The sequence below is a fragment of the Enhydra lutris genome, unplaced genomic scaffold (genome assembly GCF_002288905.1).
Source record: "Enhydra lutris kenyoni isolate GAN:26980312 unplaced genomic scaffold, ASM228890v2 scaffoldscaffold37, whole genome shotgun sequence".
Taxonomy (NCBI): Eukaryota; Metazoa; Chordata; class Mammalia; order Carnivora; family Mustelidae; genus Enhydra; species Enhydra lutris.
In genome coordinates, this window is record NW_019154121.1 from 29387634 (window position 1) to 29407046 (window position 19413).

General features: G+C 49.9%; 1 protein-coding gene across 1 annotated transcript in view; it reads left to right on the top strand.

The window, feature by feature from the left end:
- The window catches only part of LOC111154410 (dipeptidyl peptidase like 6), a 663711-nt gene that overhangs the window by 501972 nt on the left and 142326 nt on the right, over positions 1 to 19413 (top strand). Inside the window, exon 7 of the mRNA XM_022513977.1 lies at positions 271 to 352. Within this exon, the coding sequence (XP_022369685.1) occupies positions 271 to 352 (82 nt within the window). The remainder of the gene's footprint in view (positions 1 to 270; positions 353 to 19413) is intronic.

The following is a 19413-nucleotide window of genomic DNA, read 5'->3' on the forward strand; positions in this document are numbered from 1 at the left end:
AGATGTCTCTGCACGTTGTCTCTTAAGAAACATTTACTATCTGGGTTAAGCAGTGATGGGCCTGTTTCAGCTTCATGTAAGTCATGTACATCTGAAGGAACCTAATGGAGGCTGAGACAGTATTTAATAACACAAGCTCTTGAAATTCACACAGTGGAAGAGGAGAGTAAGTTAAAGCTGGAGGATAAACACAAAGCATTCTTGTTTCCCACCATGTTGATTGATGGATTGATTGATTGATTATTTTTCTGTGTATTTGTTTTCTTTCAGGGACCCTCAAAGTCTGGACCCACCGGAAGTGAGCAATGCGAAACTTCAGTACGCAGGCTGGGGTCCAAAAGGCCAGCAGCTGGTAAGCCAGTCAAGCTCGGGGACCAGGTTCGAACTTGACGAAGTTTACACATTAGAGGCTGAATCTGTCTCAGGACACTTGATGTCTGAGTTTGTAGGAGTCACGTTTTGGAAAAGGACACCAGAATATTTGCGTGTGTAACATGGCCATTTGTTAGAGAAGCGTCTTGAAATTGGGACAGTGTGCTGTGGTTCCCAGATCTGATACCCTGAAATCCCGATACCCCAACTGTAGCTGTGTGGGGATCGCAGACTCACTGTGAGGTCAGGGGGATAAGTCTGGTCAAAGGGACTGTCAATAGGAATTAGCAGAATCGCGGTATCATTGGGAGTTTCTAGTCCTGAGTGTGGTCCTCACCCTCAGCTGTCAGGCTGCAGGCCGCGGCCCCCATGCTGAGTGAAAGGGGGAGTAAGACTCTCTCCCAGTGTGCCCCAGCGCCAGCATCACGGACATCTTCTCCCGGGAGGTTGCCGCGCCCCCTGCAGGAAGCCCCTGCCAGCTGCGGTCAGGTGACGTGACCGGGTCCCGCTCACCGAGCCCTCCTGCATCTTGATGCTGATTCCGTAAAGCTGCGTCTCAAAAACTTTTCCTAAAATCACACAGAAAATGATTATTTTCAAAAGCTTGGGGTGAGATGGTATTGGACAGTCCGTCTTCTGTCTTGGGAATTAAAATGGCCCTATTCTTCCCAGTGGTACGATTATAGCCCCTTGGGTGCACGTTCCATTGCCTTGAAACGGTTTAACGAAACGGGAGGATGTGGGCCACAGAGCTGTCCTGGCTGTCACCACGGGCCCCCAGCACCAGACACGCGGTCATCAGGATCCGGAAAGCTCGTCTGCCAATGGGAGTCAGCCAGTGAGGGGAGGCCGGGAGGCAGAGGACACTGATCCGCCCATCAGAGCAAGGAGACCAAGCTCGCCTTTCCTCAGCGGCTCTACCCCCCACACAGGGGGGACCCGCAGCTTCCAGCAGGGAGCCCAGGTGTTCGAGGCTGAGTCTCCAACAGCCGATTCTAAATCCCTCGGAAATCCTGACTGAAGGTGCTTCTGGGAAGCAGATCGTACCCCCGTCCATCCAGTCCTTCCGTACAAGGGACAGGGTGCCTCCACAGAGGCCGTCCCTGCTCTCCATGATCCTTGGGTGGCCTCCTGGCCGCAGCCTCGCAGGCTGGCCTCAGAGACCATTGACTGTATGCTCATGTCACGCTTTCTAGGGGCTGGGGTGGGTCTGAGTGGTTACAGGGGCCCCACACTTGACCTCTTGAAGAGGAATTAGCTGCAAAGCCAAACTTGCATCAGCTTCTCCGAGACAGCCTCCCTGACTCCCCTCCCTGCACCGTTGGGCTCCACTTCTGGGATTTCTTGTCCCCATGTGAGCTCCCGTCCCTACAATGTCCTGGTGCCACCGACGTGTCTCACCTCCATTGGCCACCATCATCCGGGCATCTAGTCCTGGACGGGGCCTGTAGCAGATGTCTTGGACTTTGCAAGCCTGTGGGATCTTGGCCTCAACCATTCCACTTTGCTATGGTAGAAAGAAGCATTTGTAGGTCGTATCGAAGGAGATGGACATTGTTTCGTTCTGATAAAACTGTATTTGGGCCTGAAGGCAGGGGTTGCTGACCGGTGTTTTGGGGGACCGTGTGCTCTCTTGGCTGTCCTCCACTGAGCAGAGCCCGAGCCTGGGGACCAGCACCCCCGTGACAGCTGTTCCTGGGGCTCACAGCCTCGGCAACGGAGACCTGCAACCCATGAGCAGTCCTTGCAAACACTGACAAATCCCTCATTGCCATTTTACCTCAGAAAGTAAATATTGCTCCCCAAAGGCAATCTGCTCTAATTATAATGAGTCAGACTGAAGTGAGTAATTCTCCTTTGGGTACAGAGAGCACAGCTGCAGTTCAGGCTCACTAGCGAGGTTTCTGAACATCATCCCCTCCTCGTGGGGACGGATTTCAGCAACGCACTTGGCTTGGGGACCCCCTAAGAGAGGGAGATGGTGACCAGCACCAGGAGGAGGCTGATGGCACTTTCTCCCATGCCTCCCTGTGACCTCCAATTAGTGGCTGTTGGCTGCTCGGGTGACTTTGGTTGGACCTTTGGATGACATCATAGTTAATGAATCCCGCCTGACTGGCCTGTTGTCAGAGGAAAGGAGACGGCGGATGTGGGGAGGCCTCCACTGTGCGGGGAAAGTGTCTGGGATGGTGTTGGTCTGTGAGCTCCGTTCGTGATGGATGACCGCGCGCTTTCCAGAATTCGATGTACCCACCGAGCCTGAAACCAGGAAAATGGATTTGGCTAGATTCAAGGGGAATCAAGGAGAAATCGCCTGCACAGTGTTGAGGAAGTGCCTTCCCCAGCTTCCCTCACCCCATCTTTTTGTGGTCAGTGTCCATAGCCATTTGCACTGAAAACACAAGTTTTCCCCAGACTGTGTCTCTCTTCGTCTGTCCCCTGCAGATGAATCTGTCTCTGGGAGCTCTGAGTTTCTTTCCCGGGTCTTTTCATGAAGCCCAGGCCCTATGTGTGTCTGTCTGTTGATGTAAAGGCTTCTGCCGCCTGATTGGACTACGATGGCGTGTCTGTCTGGAGGCAGCCTTTCGTCCTACGTGTCACCTGCGTGAGGACGTCTAGTAACCAGAGACGCCGGGGTGGCTGGGGGACCTGCTGGGCATCTCCGACACAGCCCTGGAGGTCCGGGTTCCTGGGCATGTCTCAGCACACGGCACGCAAGCCGAGGGGACTTAGCAGCACGGTGGCACGACACCGTTTCCCTTTGGAGCCAGGGCCATGGGGACTTCTGCCAACATGACTGCATGGCATCAGCCAGCATGAGGGACTCGCAGCGGACGTCTTTGCCACTGTACTCAGGTGACCAGAGACAGGGACACTGGGTTTCTTTCCGCTTGGCCTGCTACCACAATGGTGATAAACAAACAGCTTTGAAAGGGAGACTGAGGAAGTCTGTTGGGAGTTCTTCAGGGTAGGGACAGCTTTGACATGTGACCACCGAAGAGCAGGGAGAGTCGTTGGCTGGGGACCCTGCGAGAAGGGGGACGGGAGGTGTCCTTGGCGCGCAGGGGACAGGGTGGGGGTGACCATCGGCAGAAGGCGCGGGAGATGAAGCCGACTTACTCACGGTCTCAGGGGCAGCAAGGCAGCGACGCGGACAACTGTGAGAGACTCCTGCGTCCCCCGGAGACGAAAGAATAAAATGGACTGTGTTTACCCGAAGGGGGGGTTCCAGCTACGTGGTATGAAAACTCGCCTTGCTTATGAGGCTTGTTAGGTCTCAGGATGTCTCTCCAGGGAGAGTCACGGGCGGAATGACTTTCCGAGGAGAGTCGAGGAATCCACGTAAGCGGCTCCTTCCTCGGTGGCTCAGTGACAGCTGTCCTGGCGAGGTCTCAGGCTGGCAGCCCGGACTCTTGAACATCCGCCTAGCCCCAGCAGCTCTTGGGGTGACAGACGTGACCAGCGGTTGCTGTGGCCAGTCAGCTGGAAGGCCAGTCCTCTGTGCGTGCCCGGTTTCGAGAGCCTTCATTCACTCACTCGTTTGCTGTGTCAGGGAGAGGCCCTGAACCCTCGCCGTGCTCCAGAGCCTAGAGGGGCAGAGGAGCGGCATGGTTCCCCCCCCCGCCCCCGGTGGACAAAGCGTCTACAGCCGTGTCCACCAGCTGTCAGCGCTGGCGACAACTTCATGCCACCCCGCCCTCCCCACCGCGACTCCGTCCCCTCGGCGCACACACTCCGGGTCTTGCCCACAGCAGGGCTGCGGGACACAGTCACTGCCCTGCGTGGGCGCTGGCCTTGCTTCAGCCCAGACTCGTGGGCCGTCCAGTCTGGGGACAGCGATGTCCCCTCCACAAGTCCTGACGGGCTTCATCTCCTCTTTGCTCGTTCCCCGCTCGCTTGAGGCTCTCCCCGTCAGAGCCATTCTGCTTCCCGCAGGAGTCCCCGCCAAGACCTTGAAGTCCTCCTCGAGGGGACTAACAGGGTCCCCGATTTCGCTGGATTCTCTCCAGCCCCACCCACCTTCAGGCTTTGTCCCGCGGCCCTCCCGCACTCAGACCTGTTCTCTGAGGTCCCTGCCGTGAGGACCTTCACAGGAGCCCTGGGCCGTCCCCACCTGTGTGGCTGGGTACGCGTCCTCCGGCCTACCGGGTCACAGCTGCGGCTCTCAGTGAGTCTATCCTAAAGCAACTACGCTCTAAAAATTGGCTTCTTGTGAGTGCTTGGGCCTTGGTGTTGCATTCTGCCCACCTCGCACCGTCTTACTGAAGGTTCTTTCTAACATATCAACAGCGAAAGAGACTGAGGCTCTCACTTCCCCCGTTCACTAGCCCTGACTCCCAGCAAATGCGTTATTCCTCCAGGAGTCAGTGGAGGGTCCAGAAGAATTCGAGCTGAAGGTTTTCGTGCTCACTCTGGGTCATTTCGTAGCATTCAGTTTTCTCCTGTAGAGAAAAAGTATTGGTTTATTTATTTGAGAGAGAGATATAGAGAGAGAGAGATCACAAGCAAAGGGGAGGGGCAGAAGAAGAGCCCGATGCGGGACCCAATCCCAGGACCCTGGGATCATGACCCAAGCCAAAGGCAGACTCTTAACCAACTGAGCCCCTGAGGAAAAGAATACTTAGAGAAACCCCACTCGCCTTGTAAAAATTTATGCTACCAAAATTTCAGTAATTCAACATAAGGTACCAGATGAAGAGATTGTTCTCAAAACACCCAAATGCTCTGTGAGACGGAATAAAGAGCAGAGGGGACAGGCGTGAGGGTGTGCTTCCAGCACCTCTTAGGAGTGGGTGTCCACAGAAACGCTGGCAGCCACAGGGAGGCCCACCTGCTCTCGGGGGGATAGCAAAGTGCAGAAGGGACGAGGGGGGACCACTCTCCCCACAGCCGCAAGCTACACCCCGGGAACGGGCAGGGGCAGCCAGGACACCGGCTTCTGTGCTGGGAGCAAGATGACGGGAGCCCAGGAACAACCAAGCTTTGAACCCAGGAGCCCTTATCTGAACCCCCACGGTCGCATTTCAACCGTCCGTTCCGTCTCAGAATCTAGAGGTCCTGATTTGGAGCCTTAGATGGGGAGGAAAGTCTGTTTAGTTTGTTCTGCTTTTTAAGGGCCGTTAAAAACAAAACCTTTAGGATCAAATGGGACACATTCAGATCTTGATTCTAGCACTTACCAAAGGTATGGTCTTAACATACTTAATCTCGCCAAGCTTTGCTTTCCTCGTCTGTAAAGGCAGGTTAATATCGTGTATCCTTGAAGGGTCACTGCATGGATTAAGTTAATTTATTCAAAGTACATGCTGTAGAAAGTAGGATAAAGAAAGCATTTGGGAAACGAGGGCTCTGTTGTTGTTACTAGAATTATTACTTGGCTTAACCAAAATGTAGAGAGTAAGAAAAAAATAAGGATATCATCCAAGGCTGTTTGGTGTGTGTCTAATGGTGAGTTAGGCTACACGTGCTGAAGCCGGGAGAGGAAGCCCGGGAGACTGGACATCCAGTGGGCTCAGTCTCTTCCTTGGCTCTTCTCCAGCAACTAGGGGCTGAAGGATGCTGTTCAGAAAACCCGCCACCCACCCCTGTTCCTCCAAGCCTATAGCTCCTTTAAGCAGGTCTGCATGTGTCTGTCTCCTTAGAAAAGGCCATTAGTAGGTGACAGCAATTGTCCTCCGATGTCACCCCAGAAATTATCCCTCAAACAGAACAGACTATGTTCTTTATTAAAGAGCTGGGCATTAGATCCTCAGAACTTAGTCATCTTCCAAGGGCAAGTCTCTATCCTCGAGGCCACCGTCTCCCCTTCCTCTCACCCCCAGGCCCTGGTAACCACCATCCTACTCTTGGTGTCCATGAGTTCAGACTTTCTAGATTCCACAGGAAATGAGATCATACAGGATTTGTCTTTCTCTGTCTGACTTAGGAAATGGTAATTTTGTGACGAGGGAGGGGATAATATTTCAAGAGACTCTGCAATCACCTTAAACTTATACAATGTTAGGTGCCAATTATATCTCAGTGATGCTGAGGGAAAACCTGCAGTCCTCCTGTTGCCCCATCCCAGCCCCTCCGTGCACCAGCTGGCCTGTCCCGGGACCTCAAGCTGGACAGGGCTTCTCCCACTTTCTCTACCAGACACCTGAGCAGAAATGGATGAACTGTTTCCCAAGGGCATTATTGCTCACCCAGTTCCAAGTCACCAAGGGGGCAAGCAGCGTTTTAGCGACGTTGACAAGTCCAACAAGGAGAGAAAGATTGATCTTTCCAGCAAGAGGAAATTATTTAATGAAATGTCGTAGACATGGGGAGGACCAGACTGAAGTGACATCCCATTAATAACTTATAAAAGCCTCTAATCAGTTTGGGTTAATTTGGTATTCATTGTAAAAACATTCATCATGGGCACTGAAGTCCATGACAGTAGCCAAGAAATTAATATCACCGGGATGGAAATTGCCTTATGTATCCTCAAATAATGGATGGAGTGGTTCAGTGGGTGATTTACTAGCTCACTGGGGGTACCCTTCAAGTTTAACGCAATATGCTAGCTCTTCATGTCCCCATGGCACTCAGCCACTTAATGTGTCCTCAAATATGTATGCTGAGTTTTTGTCACTTAGTCTGAGTGGGGGGGCGGCGTGACAGAGCTGCCTGACGGTCACAGCTGAGGAGTGAGTTGGAATTAGGATGCAGAGGGTGGGACCTTTTCCTTCCACCAAAGGGCTCTCTGAGGACACGGGGATTTCCAAACACATAAGCAACTCATAACTCTGGGATTTTGGAGGAAGTGAGGGAAACAATGTAAATAGTAAACTGGAGTTTAAAAACTCGTTGTCCTGCCACGCGAGTACAGGGGAGGGGCACGGGAGAAAATCCATTCTTAAAACAATACAGAACTACGTAGTAAGACTCACCGAGACACGCCAACATGTTAGCACAGAAGTCCTTCCACAGAGAGTCCAAAAGCGGTACACACAACACACTCAGAACACTGCTGTCTAGGAATGATAGTTTGTGAAGGCCATCAGTATCCTAAGGTTTATAGGAGAGTGATTTAGCAAAGCGTGGCCATTGACAGGATGAGCTGTTATTAAAAAATGGTAGATAGACTGTATGTGACCATGGGAAATGTAGCATCTATTAATTAGTGTTAGGATTAAAAATAGGGTGTTTGGTGTATGTTTTGCGTGCGGAAAAGATAATTATTTTGGTCTGGCCGAACTGGGCCCATTTTTACCCACTTCTCAAAGTTTCCTGGATACTGAAAATGTTCCTGGAACATTATATATATTCGTTTGAAATGGGGAAAAGAGAAAAGTCATTGTAAGATCTGAGCTGTGGGAATCCTGGCGGACACACACTCCGTGGGTCTGTACACAGCCTCACGCAGGCTGGAGCGCAGCCCGTTCTGGGGGTGCCGTTGCGAGGAAGCCAGTCCCCGGCGGTGACAGTGCCCATGATTCCGTTGGTTACAAAGCTCTATGCAAATGTGTCCTTTCTCCTGTCTCTCCAGCAAACCCTTAAGACAGTATTTTCCAGCCAAGGCAATTAAGAAGAAGGTGGAAAACCAGGCCTGACCTCATTATGCATGTCGGTCTGGAGCATAAACTTAGTTTCCTCCCTCATCAGAGCTCCCGAATGCAATTGCACTGGAAACAGTGTATCCATCTTAGGAAGAATCTAATTTAGAAGGTGCCGCATCAACCTTGGGACCATGAGGTCAGAGAATTTCAGGATAATCCATCAAATAGAAAAAGCAGGATAAGAATGGTCTATGAAGGAAGAGTGCATTTACTGTTGGCTTCCTTAAATCATCTAAGCAGGCAGTGATGCATTAAAATGACCTTTTTTGACCCACGATGGGGGCGCCCGGGGTGGAGGCCACAGTCCTATCTGCAGCTCCAGGCAGACATCCCCCATTACACGGAGAGCAGGTTCTGGCCATGTGAGAATTTTTCCAGATGCCTAAGAGGAGCTCTGAGCCATTTATGCTGCTAAGTGTTGTTCTTTGTGTCCATGATGGGCTTTTTAGACCATCTTGTGAACGTCTCCCATTCGAGCGGAGGGAATACCTCTTTATCATGAGTCCTAAAATGTGTCGCAATCAGAAAATGTCAAGAGAATGGTTCCACATCCTTGTCTCCATAGAATAACCATGATTTCTTCTTCCTCTAAACTGCTATAACTTCATCCATGCCAGGGACCCTAGCAGACCAACACGGGTCTCTTGATTTTCTTATTCGACTCTTTCAGTTTTGAATAATTATCTCCCAGATCCCATGTAAGCTGCTCAAGGACAAAGGACCTTTTCTACTGCATTTTGATCACCAACAGCCCATTGCTCTGTATCTTGCAGAATACAGGTTTTCAACAAATACTTGTTAAATGAATGATATCCAGAAGGGAAAGTAAAATTAAATGTCAGATTTATAGGCATAAGATCCCAAATTCATAGAAATTGGAAAAAGCCGGTGTCATAAGCTAAAATAAAACTTTTAAGATTTAACAACTTGTCTGATGTTTAATCGGCTCAACAGATTATGAGACACTATGAAAAGACTTTGGGATTTTGGGGTCAGACTTTTCTTTTTTTTTTTCCCTTAAACAGTTTGTTATACTATTAATCATCTCCAAACAAAGACGTGAGTCTTCACTATTAAAATTTATCAAGAACAGGCAGGCTGACCTAAACCTTCTGACCAAAGAGTTGGAACTTTGGCTTTCCACAGGAATTTCAGAGACTAAAACCACCTCTGTGCTTATCCCAGCAAGACACCTAAGGTGATTTCGTCCTGTTTAACATCAGACTTGCTGATGAGCCTTCCCCACTTACCCTCTAGTGAGCGCGTCTGGACTGGGAAACAACATGAGATACTTAGCGCCCAGCACCAGCAATGTTTAGCTCACTCGAAACTGGATGCTTTGGAGAGATTTTTATCAACACCGAAGCCAATTACTTGCAAATGATTCCTTCTGCCTTTGAAACAGACTTCACGGGACTCCTTCTTTATAGCATGTTGTTAGCCTTTATTAATTATTGCAAACCAATTACAAATATGAAAAAGGTGTAATACTTCACTTTTTTAAAGAAACTTTACTGACACGCTGTCTTTCCATTCTGCCCTGGCTGTGTTCATGGCCCATGAGGTTTTCTGTTACCTGTCTGACTCCTGGGGAGCGTGCGTCGACTTTAAATTTACCTTAAAAAAAAACAAACTATAATTTTGATGCAAACTTAAACTGCATTCTAAAAAGAACAATATTACAAGGGAGCACAGATAGCCAATGAGTCAATTAAAAACACAAGCAAACAAAACAAACAAAACAAAACAAGCAAAAACAAAAAAACAGATCCCGGGTGTCTGGGTGTCTCGGTCAGTCAAGCATCTGACTCTCGATTCAGCTCCCGTCATCATCTCAGGGTCGCCAGAGCGAGCTCCGTGCTGGGCGTGGAGCCTACTTGAGGTTCTCTCTCGCCCTCTGCCCCCCCCCAAAAAAAACATATCCATTTTATTTATTTTGGACTGTGTTTGTTTTTATGTATAACGAGGTTAAAGCCTAGTTCAGCTACTTCCACTTACAAAAAACACACAGCAAATTAGTGCATTGACCTTTCTGTTCGTTCTTCAGTTGGGAAACCTGACCGTTTATCTGAATGGTTCTAGTTTTTACTATGGTGGCTTCAGTGGCCATTAACGGCTGGAACTGTGCTTTCATTTCCTCAGTTGGGCCTGAGTTAAGGAGTGTAAATTGTGCAGGGGGATGAGCCGGGTCCCGGCCAGCACTTTTCTGTGGCCTTGCCGCTGAGCTTTGTGTGGGCGGAGCAGGGCTCCGCGGGGTCTGTTCCCACGAGCGACAGGCCTGCGGTGCGCCCCGCCCTCCACGGCCTCACAGGGCTCTGCTTGGCCGTCACCTGGCCTCACCCGGTTTCTGCCAGAACTTCTGTGCATCCTGTGGCCGTACCCGCTACTCAGCCAGAGACACCCCAGTCTCTTCTGTTGCCCAGATCTGAAGGACACACTCGACTCCCACCTTCTCTTCCCTGTCTTGATCTGGCAACGGCCTGTGAGTTCTGTGGTCCTGGCTGAAAGCCGCCTTGCCCCTCCGTCCCCGCCGTCCCCTCCGCCTGGTTTCCTGTAACAGCTCTCCTGCCGGTCTCCTCCTGGAATCCACTCCCGTTCTAGAATGCCCTCCAGTCTGCAACGGAGTGACCGTGCCAGCTTTCCCGTGAGCGCCGTTCACTGTTGCGTGGCCCTTAAGGAGGAGGCCCCAGCCCTAAGCCCTTCCTGGGTGAGTCCCCTGCTGTCACCTCCCTCCCCCGCACCCCATGTGCCCAGGCTGAGGACAGTTGCGGTGAACTGCATCCAGTCCCTGGAACTCGACCTGCTGCCGTCAGTGGGACACGCTCCTAATCCCCAGCTCAGCCGGACTCCCCTGCCGCCGAACCACATTGCCTTCCCCATCTTGGCTCACTCCTGCGTCTTCCCATGTCGTCCGCCTACAGCCGAGACTGGGCTGGAGACCCTCTGCTTCCTCTCCTCCCCGTGCTGTCCTCAGTGTCACCCCGGGCAGTGACGTCCTGTTGCCTTGTCTTCCCCCGCGGACCGCAGGCTCCTTCAGAACAAGCTCCCTCCTGTCCCGGGTTTACAACCCTGACGTCCGGTGGGCTGCGGGCCTGTCAGACGCTGAATGAGGAGCTGGGTTCAGGCGTATTATTTGCCAAGGAGCAAGTCAGTCCCCTTTCCCAATCGCAGCATTAACCCCAGTCTCATTCGTCCTGCTTTGTCGGTGTCCACCCTCTGGTAGAAGTTTGCTGACCTTCCATCCTGGGCCATGACCTGTGGCAGAGCCCCCTTCACTCCGGACCTTCTCGGCCTCTGTAATCAACCGTGGCATTGCCTCCACGCCCAGGCTCAGCCGAATTCCAGTCAACTCCCAGATTTTCAAAGAACTTATCGTCGCATAAACACATATTTATGTCATTAAGCTTACTTTCTCCGTAGCCACAGGCACTCTTATATTTTTTAAGTTAACTGAGAAGTGTGAGTATTTAATGGAACTTGGATGACTGAAATGTCCGCTCAAGTCACAGATTCCTGTAAATCGGATCACCCCAGGACAGGGTTCATGGTGGCTCAGTGAATTCTGTCTTTTAAATTTCCTGTGTTCTGCTTTATAAGATTAGCTGACTCCAAACTTTTCCTCCCAGAAAGTGCAGATTAATAAAAAAACTAACGGGTCAGTGGGAAAGCAGACAATCTATTGTAGACTGAAGTCACCAGCTGCAGCCTCGCTGCGGCCCCTCCCATTAGCTCCTAGCAGCGCGGGTCATCGCCCCGTCCCCTGAAGAACCGTGTCTGGCTGGAAATGGGTGTCAGAACCCGGCCCGCCACGCAGCCGGGGCTGCCTTTCACCTGCGTCAGCCTAACTGTGCTTTCCCAGCGAAGTGACTGTTGTCAGTCGTTTCTTCCAATAACTCTGAAGTTTATTGGCTAAGAGCTCAAAGCCTGTAGACATTTAGTGGAACAAAAGGGCTTTGGTGTAGATGCTGGTTAAGAGGAACCGTTCTCAGCTGTGCTACAGTAACTCTGTAAGGACCCACATGTGGGCGTCATGCCCAGAGGTTCCCGTTTGTTGAGACCTGGTGGAGCTCAGGCGTCAGGCTGGGGAGACAGTCTCACAGCCAGTGCTTGTCACGTGCAGCCAGATGTGAGTGCCGGGGGCCCAGATGCAGACAGGAGGGACCGGGTGGGCTCGTATATAAACTGGGAAGCCTCACAGCCACGTTCCAACTTCATGGTGAAACCAAGAATCAGTGGGATCACTGAGGCTGCATCTTGAACCCCCAGGCCTGTAACAAAGGAGTGTGTTTACATGGACATTGCCAACCAATAGGACATTTCCAGCAACACTGTCCCTTCCAAGAGGCAGCCGGACCCCATCAGACTGGGCGGTCGCTAACTGCCTCGCGGTTTGCCACGCTCCTGGTCCCTCGGTGCAGTGCAAAGTTGACATCAAGACGTCCCCAAACTGGTTTTTCTTTCCCTTCTCACTGGGAGCAGGGGTCCTTGTCCGTATGGATGTAGATGTTCCACACAGTAACCACTTTCCGTGTGACGGTCTCCAATCAAACCTACAAGCAGTAACGTACACTAGAAGGACAGCCTGAAGGAACAGAGGCACTGGGCTGGCGGCGGGGGGCTGTCCCTGTGCGGTTGCATCGGCTGGGACATAGGACAGAAGGACACAGCAACCCCCTCCTTAGGGCTTCCAACAGGCCAGGCGAGGTGTTTTGCGTATAAGGCATTTCTGTTCACCGTATCGCCGTTCAGCAGTGAGAAAATGGAAGTTCAGAAGATGTGCGTTATTTTGTGCCCAAGATCACAGATGAGTGATGGTATCAGAACTGAAACCCAAGTCTTGGTGTCTCTGCTTCTGTTTTGTGCTGAGCTGTCTGGGCGCCCAGAAGAACTTTTTGTGCAATATCTAGAAACCGACGGTCTCCTGACACGGCCTCTGATGTAATTACCTGACGCCTTGCCTCGTCCCTACGAGCATCCTGAAAGGAAATGAAAAATTGACCCACCTCTGATATTTCCATCCAATCTCTGCAGGTCCCATAAGCGAGCCGTCAGCGCCCCAGGGCAGACAGCAAACCCCAAATGGGATAAGATATTCCTCTCATTAGAGAGCAGATCCTTAGTCGGCTGAGACATAACTCACGTTGGAGTGGTGTGCAGAGCTCTTTGGAGCGGGACAACAGAGGAAACCGTGTGTGTCCCCTTCCCCAGGGGGTGACAGCATTTGATTTTACCTTTGTACATGTACATTTCTGTTTCAGATGCATTTTTGTAGGTTAATGAAATACTTTTTTGGGAATACACATGAAATACAGGGACGCCTGGGGGGGCTCAGTCTGTTAAGTGTCTACCTTCATCTCGGGTCCTGATCTCAAGGTCCTGGGATCAAGTCCCACATCGGCTTCTCTGCTCAGGGGGGCGTCTGTTTCTCCATCTCCCTCTGCCGCTCCCCCTGCTTGTGCTCTCTCTGTGTCAAATAAAATCCTTTAAAAAAAAGAACACACATGAAGTACAAACATAACATAATAAAATAAAAGAAAGAAAAGAGTGAAGTAAACATTTGTACCTTCCACCCGAGCAGGCTGCGTGGCGCTGGGGCCCCCCTTTCTGGCCCCCACCCCCACCAGACGAACCAGGACTGAATCTTCATGCTTCCCTGCTGCTTTATTGGCGGGTCTCTGAATAGCGTATCGCTTGGGTTTTGCCTCCAAGAAACTGTTGCCACATGTTGTTTATCGTGTTGCTGGAGTTTTGCACCCAACACTGTTTTCCTCGGTGTGGATATTGATACCTGGGCCCTGGCTGAGTCTTTCTCCTCCTACAAATGTATCCTAATGCCTTTCCCTGGTCTCCTGTCTGTGCACACGCTGCTTCCAGTTAGTTTTTAAGTTTATTTACAGCGTGGCTGTGGACATTGCCTCCTCTGTGCATTTGCCAGCATCTCTCTGGGCTTTTACCGGCATGTGTGTGGTTCCCGGCGAGGTTATATCCTCCATAAGTCATGCCACACGTGTCACCTCTTCAGTAAGACGCTGGTCTGTGTCTCTCACCTGTTTTTCTTTGGGCTTGTTTGTGCCTTTCTTACTGATGCGCACAATTTCTTTATATATTTTGAATTCCAATTATCTGTCCATTTTATTATTGTCTATATTTTCTCTCATTTTATAACCTGTCTTTCACCTCTGCTTCGACAGGCTCTCGCAGGAAAAGATGGCGATTTCAAGGAAATCAAATTCTTTCCTTCATGGCTTGCGTTTCTTATGTCTTTTTTAAAATGTTCTTTCCCACCCTGAGGACGTAAAGATAGTCTCCTACCGTATGTCCTAACATTTTTTACAGTTTCATCTTCACAGTCACATCTTTGGTTTTGGGATATGATAGGAGAAACATACTTACAGTTGTTGTCCCCTAGGAATGACCAATTGTCCCAGGACGACTTGTTGAAACATGTGCCCTTCCTTACTGACCCTTCAGGACGCTGCTGCCATTTATGAACTTTGTGGGGGGTGGGGGGGCTTGCTGTCAGACCCTCTGCTCCAGCTGACCTTACACCTATCGCGGAGCTGAAGCGGCCCCCCACCATGACACCTTTACAGCAGGCAGGACGTTGAGTGGGCTGCACAGTGCGTAGTCATATGACTTCTATACTTCATGTGCCTTGGTGCGCCCAGTCCCCTGAGCATGTTCTGGGGAAATGTCCTGGCTGTCTTTGGCACTTTGTGTGCAAGAGTGTGTGTGTGTGTGTGTGTGTGTGTGTGTTTTGTGCACATGTGCACAAAACACACACACACAGAATTTAAAATAATAATTCAGTTCTTTTAAAAAACACTTTTGGAGAGGGGCGTCTTGGGGGCTCCGTCAGTTGAGTGTCTGACTCCTGATTTCAGCTCAGGTCTTGATCTTGGGGTCATGAGATCAAGCCCCGTGTCAGGCTCTGTGCTCAGCAGGGAGTCTGCTTGGAATTCTCTCTCTCTCTCTCTCTCAAAATAAAATTAAAGAAATGTTTTTAAAAAAAAAAACACTTTTGGACGATTAGTTGGAATTACATTAAGTTTCTACCCCAGCTGAGAGAGAATTTCTAAACTTGAGCTACTGAATTTTCCCATACATGGTATAGCAACCAATTTTTTTACTTTTTCAAAAAAATGAAAATGTCTCTTACTAAAATTTTATAATTTTCTCCATAAATTGTTTCCACACATCTCACTTAAATGTATTCCTAGGTATTGGGTATTTTTGGACCTGTTTTATGTTTTGTTTTTTCAGATGTGACTTTGCTAATTTATGTTTGCTGGCGAATAGAACCACAGTTTCACTTTTCATATTGATTCTGTGTCTAACAGCCTTGCTAACCTCCTTTAATTCCAATAATTTATCTATGGTTTCTTTTTTTTTTTTTTTAATTTTCAGCATAACAGTATTCATTGTTTTTGTACCACACCCAGTGCTCCATGCAGTCCGTGCCCTCCCCAATACCCACCACCTGGTTCCCCCAACCTCCCACCCCCCACCTCTTCAAACCCTTCAGATTGTTTTTCAGAGTCCATAGTCTCTCATGGTTCACCTCCCCTTCCAATTTCCCCCAACTCCCTTCTCCTAACTCCCCTTGTCCTCCATGCTATTTGTTATGCTCCACAAATAAGTGAAACCATATGATACTTGACTCTCTCTGCTTGGCTTATTTCACTCAGCATAATCTCTTCCAGTCCCGTCCATGTTGCTACAAAAGTTGGGGATTCATCCTTTCTGATGGAGGCATAATACTCCATCATGTATATGGACCACATCTTCCTTATCCATTCGTCCGTTGAAGGGCATCTTGGTTCTTTCCACAGTTTGGTGACTGTGGCCATTGCTGCTATAAACATTGGGGTACAGATGGCCCTTCTTTTCACTACATCTGTATCTTTGGGGTAAATACCCAGTTGTGCAATAGCTTCTTTCGGATTATGGATTTAGACAATCGTATCCCCTCCAAATGATCACCGATTCCAGTGTTCCTCTTTTGTCCCGTGCGGGGCTCCTGTTCCCCATCGTACGTCCTGTGCTCTCTGGGACTGCCAGTGTTAGTGGGCTAAGAGGTAACCGCGGGGACCCAATCGGCATCTTGTGTCTGTTCATACACAAGACGCTTCTAAGGTTCCCTGTTTAGCGGGACGTGGCTGCAGGCTGTTTGGTGGACGGGCTCAGCCGGCTCGAGGAAGGTCACTTCTATTTCCGGATTGTGCGGAGGTTTCCTTTGCTCCTTTGTCTTTGCTCCTACTGTTGCATTTTATGTTCTCATTTTCTCAACCGGAATGGATTTTGAACTCAGTGTGTTTTCCGCTTCACCCGAGATGATCGTGTGGTTTCGTCTTCTTGTCCGCCAATGGGAATGTTGTACTGATCAGCAGGAGACCAGCCTGAGGTCACCAGGATTAGTCCCACCAGTGATGATGTATTTTCTTCTCTACATGTATATTTTGCTGCACTTTTAAGACGACTGTTCTGTAGGATTTTTGCATCTGTGTTCATAAATAAAATTGATCCGCTGACACGATAAATCACATTGGTGAACTTGACTTAGATGACTTGACTGAAGTGGTGCTTCCTCAAGGGCCAGCACAAAACTAGGTACAAACTCCTCTAACTTCAGAGCCGAATGTAATTTATCATGAACGCCAACAAACCGACACAACCAGCCAACCACACGCAGTAACGTCGGTTTTCGGGGCTGGAGTTGTAACAAAACCGTGCATGTGGTGGTTGAGACCAGGCTATGGCACAGCCTCACCCGAGCATGGCCTTCATTTTTCATGCCTGTGTCGCCATCTTGTGACTGCATTTCTGTGATTTTTCTTTCTTTGACCTGTTGAGAAACCATTTTTGGACTAACACAGCCCTGAGACTGCCACGTCGCTTGGCAGGAATGTAGCATTTCTTTACATTATCAAACTCACCCGTGTTCTCTCCTCACTGGCCCACAGCAGTCGGAGTGGTAGCACGTGGCAGCAGTGTGCCTGTGAACACAAACCCAGGGACTAGACGTGATGATGGTTCTTGCCTTCTAGGCCTTCAGGTGGTTGAGAAGATTTCATAGTAAATGATGAAGATTTGTGTCAAAATGAACACAGGAAACTTAAAAGTCCTTTAAAAGAGGTTTTGTCCTCAGACTCCTTGCTTATGGCCACTCAGTTTAAGAAACATGCATCTGGAGTTTTCTTCTTCTGAGAAGGAACCCTCCGTGAGCTTTGTCGAGCTGCCTTTTAACAAACATTAGCCTTAGGAACAGTTGACTGTCCTTATGGACAACAAGTCCATCCGTAGAACCACAGTGAGTGGTAAGAAGCATTCTAGAAAAGTCGCTCCTGCCTGGGGGTTCATCCAGGACTCGCCTATAGATGTCACCCTCCTTCCATGGACTCATGATGACTCTTTTCATCACGACCTGAAGGTAACACGGATGGTGTCCATGATCCCACAGGGACCTCACGACACTGGTGCTCTGGGTGCCCGTGGGGAGCCATCTCAGCCCATGGGAAGTGGGGAAGTGGCCCTACTAGCTGGGCTTTTTTAGGGTCCCATGTGACAAGCAATTTGGAAGTGTTTGGGGTGTTTGGGGTGAGCCTGACACTCTCCTGAGTCCGTGTCTCTCCACATCACCAGGGCAGAGCCCCCTCAGTGTAGACCCAAAGCAACACACGTTCAGCGGAAGGTCTGGAACGTGGTTTTAGGGGTTACATGAGCCCCCCGCAAAGGGATGGTCGATGTGGTTAGTAAGGAGAGCGGTCTGTATTCAGTTCTCATCGAGCTCTGCTGTACAGACGAGGGCCCGTCTTCGATAGCTCCTAGTTCCTGCTGATCTCCCTTCCTAACAGAGAGTGCGGGCCTTGGGTCTGGAGCTTTCTGTTGTCCTGGATGAAATTAGCAATAATGTTGGCTTTTTTTATGTTTATTTTGTGTTCCCCTCGTCTTCACTGCTAAGAATACGGGTTCCGTGTACACTAGAGATACAGAATTTCCTTTATAAATGCAACTTGTTTACGTAAAGAGGAAATTGACTGGAAAAAATAAATTAGAGTAGCAGTGATGCCTCTGCATGGTCCAGTCCCGTCAAGGTGCTTGGTGGTTGGCCAGCCTCTGGGAAGCATTCCCGCAGTGGAAGGAACCCAGGGTTACCAGCCTGAGCCGGACTGAAACCCAGCCCCACACCTCAAAGGGTCGTATGATGCCCGTGACCCCCCTCAGCCTCCATGTCCACATTCGTAAACAGGGGAGAAAGACCTCGAAGGGGTGTTGTGAAGGTCACAGAAACAGCTTGTGGGCAAGCTCACCCGGTGTGTAAGTGTCCGTTCCCTTCCTTGGCCACTGACGTGGAAGGAGAAATCTAATGGTGTCTTGAATCGGGGCCAAAGCTCAAATAAATTTTGCTCAAACAGTGAGAAAATTACAAGACGTAAAAGCATAGACCTTGGAGCCAGATGACCCTATTAGCTTTTCTTGACCTTGAACCTCCAGAGTCAGTTTCCTCACCCACAAATCAAGAATGATGAAGCTTCCTATTTTGCGTGATTATTGGGAGAATCTGTAGCGTAATTAAATCACACAGCGGCAATCCCATCACGGACACCATCGGCACTCAGCAAACGAAAGCGTTTTGTTACAGTCCGTGTTTGTGGCGTCCCTCGCCTGTGTGATACCCCCTGTCCTCCCAGGTCCCAACTTCAGGTGCACAAAACTCTGTTGTTTGGGAGGAAATCATCTCATAAAAGTAGGGGGTGGTGGTCAAGAGGCACCAAAATGTGTGGGGTCGTTCTCTAGGGCTTTGAGAACTTGGGTTTTCCAATCCTAATTTATGATTCTGGAGTAGCAGCTGAGTCTTTAAAGGTTCAGGGGTGGGGGGGCGGGCAGGGAAGCACAGCTACTCACCATCCTTTTCTCCTTGCTGTAGTTTTATTGGAGAATTGTCGTCTCTGCTCTTCATTTTTCTCCTGAGTTACGTTCTACCTCTCAGGGGTCTTTGAGGAAGGGTGTCCTGAGCGTCCCCAAAAGGAGATTTCAGAAGCAAAAGCCTCCAGATTTAACATGCGTCATGGTAACGCTGGTCCTTCCCAGCCACCACAGTGTGCTGGTTCCCAGGAAGGCAGCAGGGACCCCCGCCCCGATGCTGTCCCATTAAGCCTCCCCCAAGTCCCATGTGTGGAACACCAAGTCATATTGTGGTGCTGGAATGTCTCCTGATATTTTAAGGAGTTTGAAACTTTGCTTTCTTAATTAACATTTCCATCTTGCTAAAATTCTGAGTGCACTGATTTTTCAGAAGGGCTAATTACCAAGCTCCCAGCAGAAGGTCAGCTGCCTATCAAAATATTTCATTGCACGATCCCTGCTGAGCTCAAAGGTGCCCTCGTTCAGCCGAGCCGGCCTCCCAGACGGCGGAGGCCCCTGGCTGTGCGACCCCCAGAGTCGGGGACCTCTG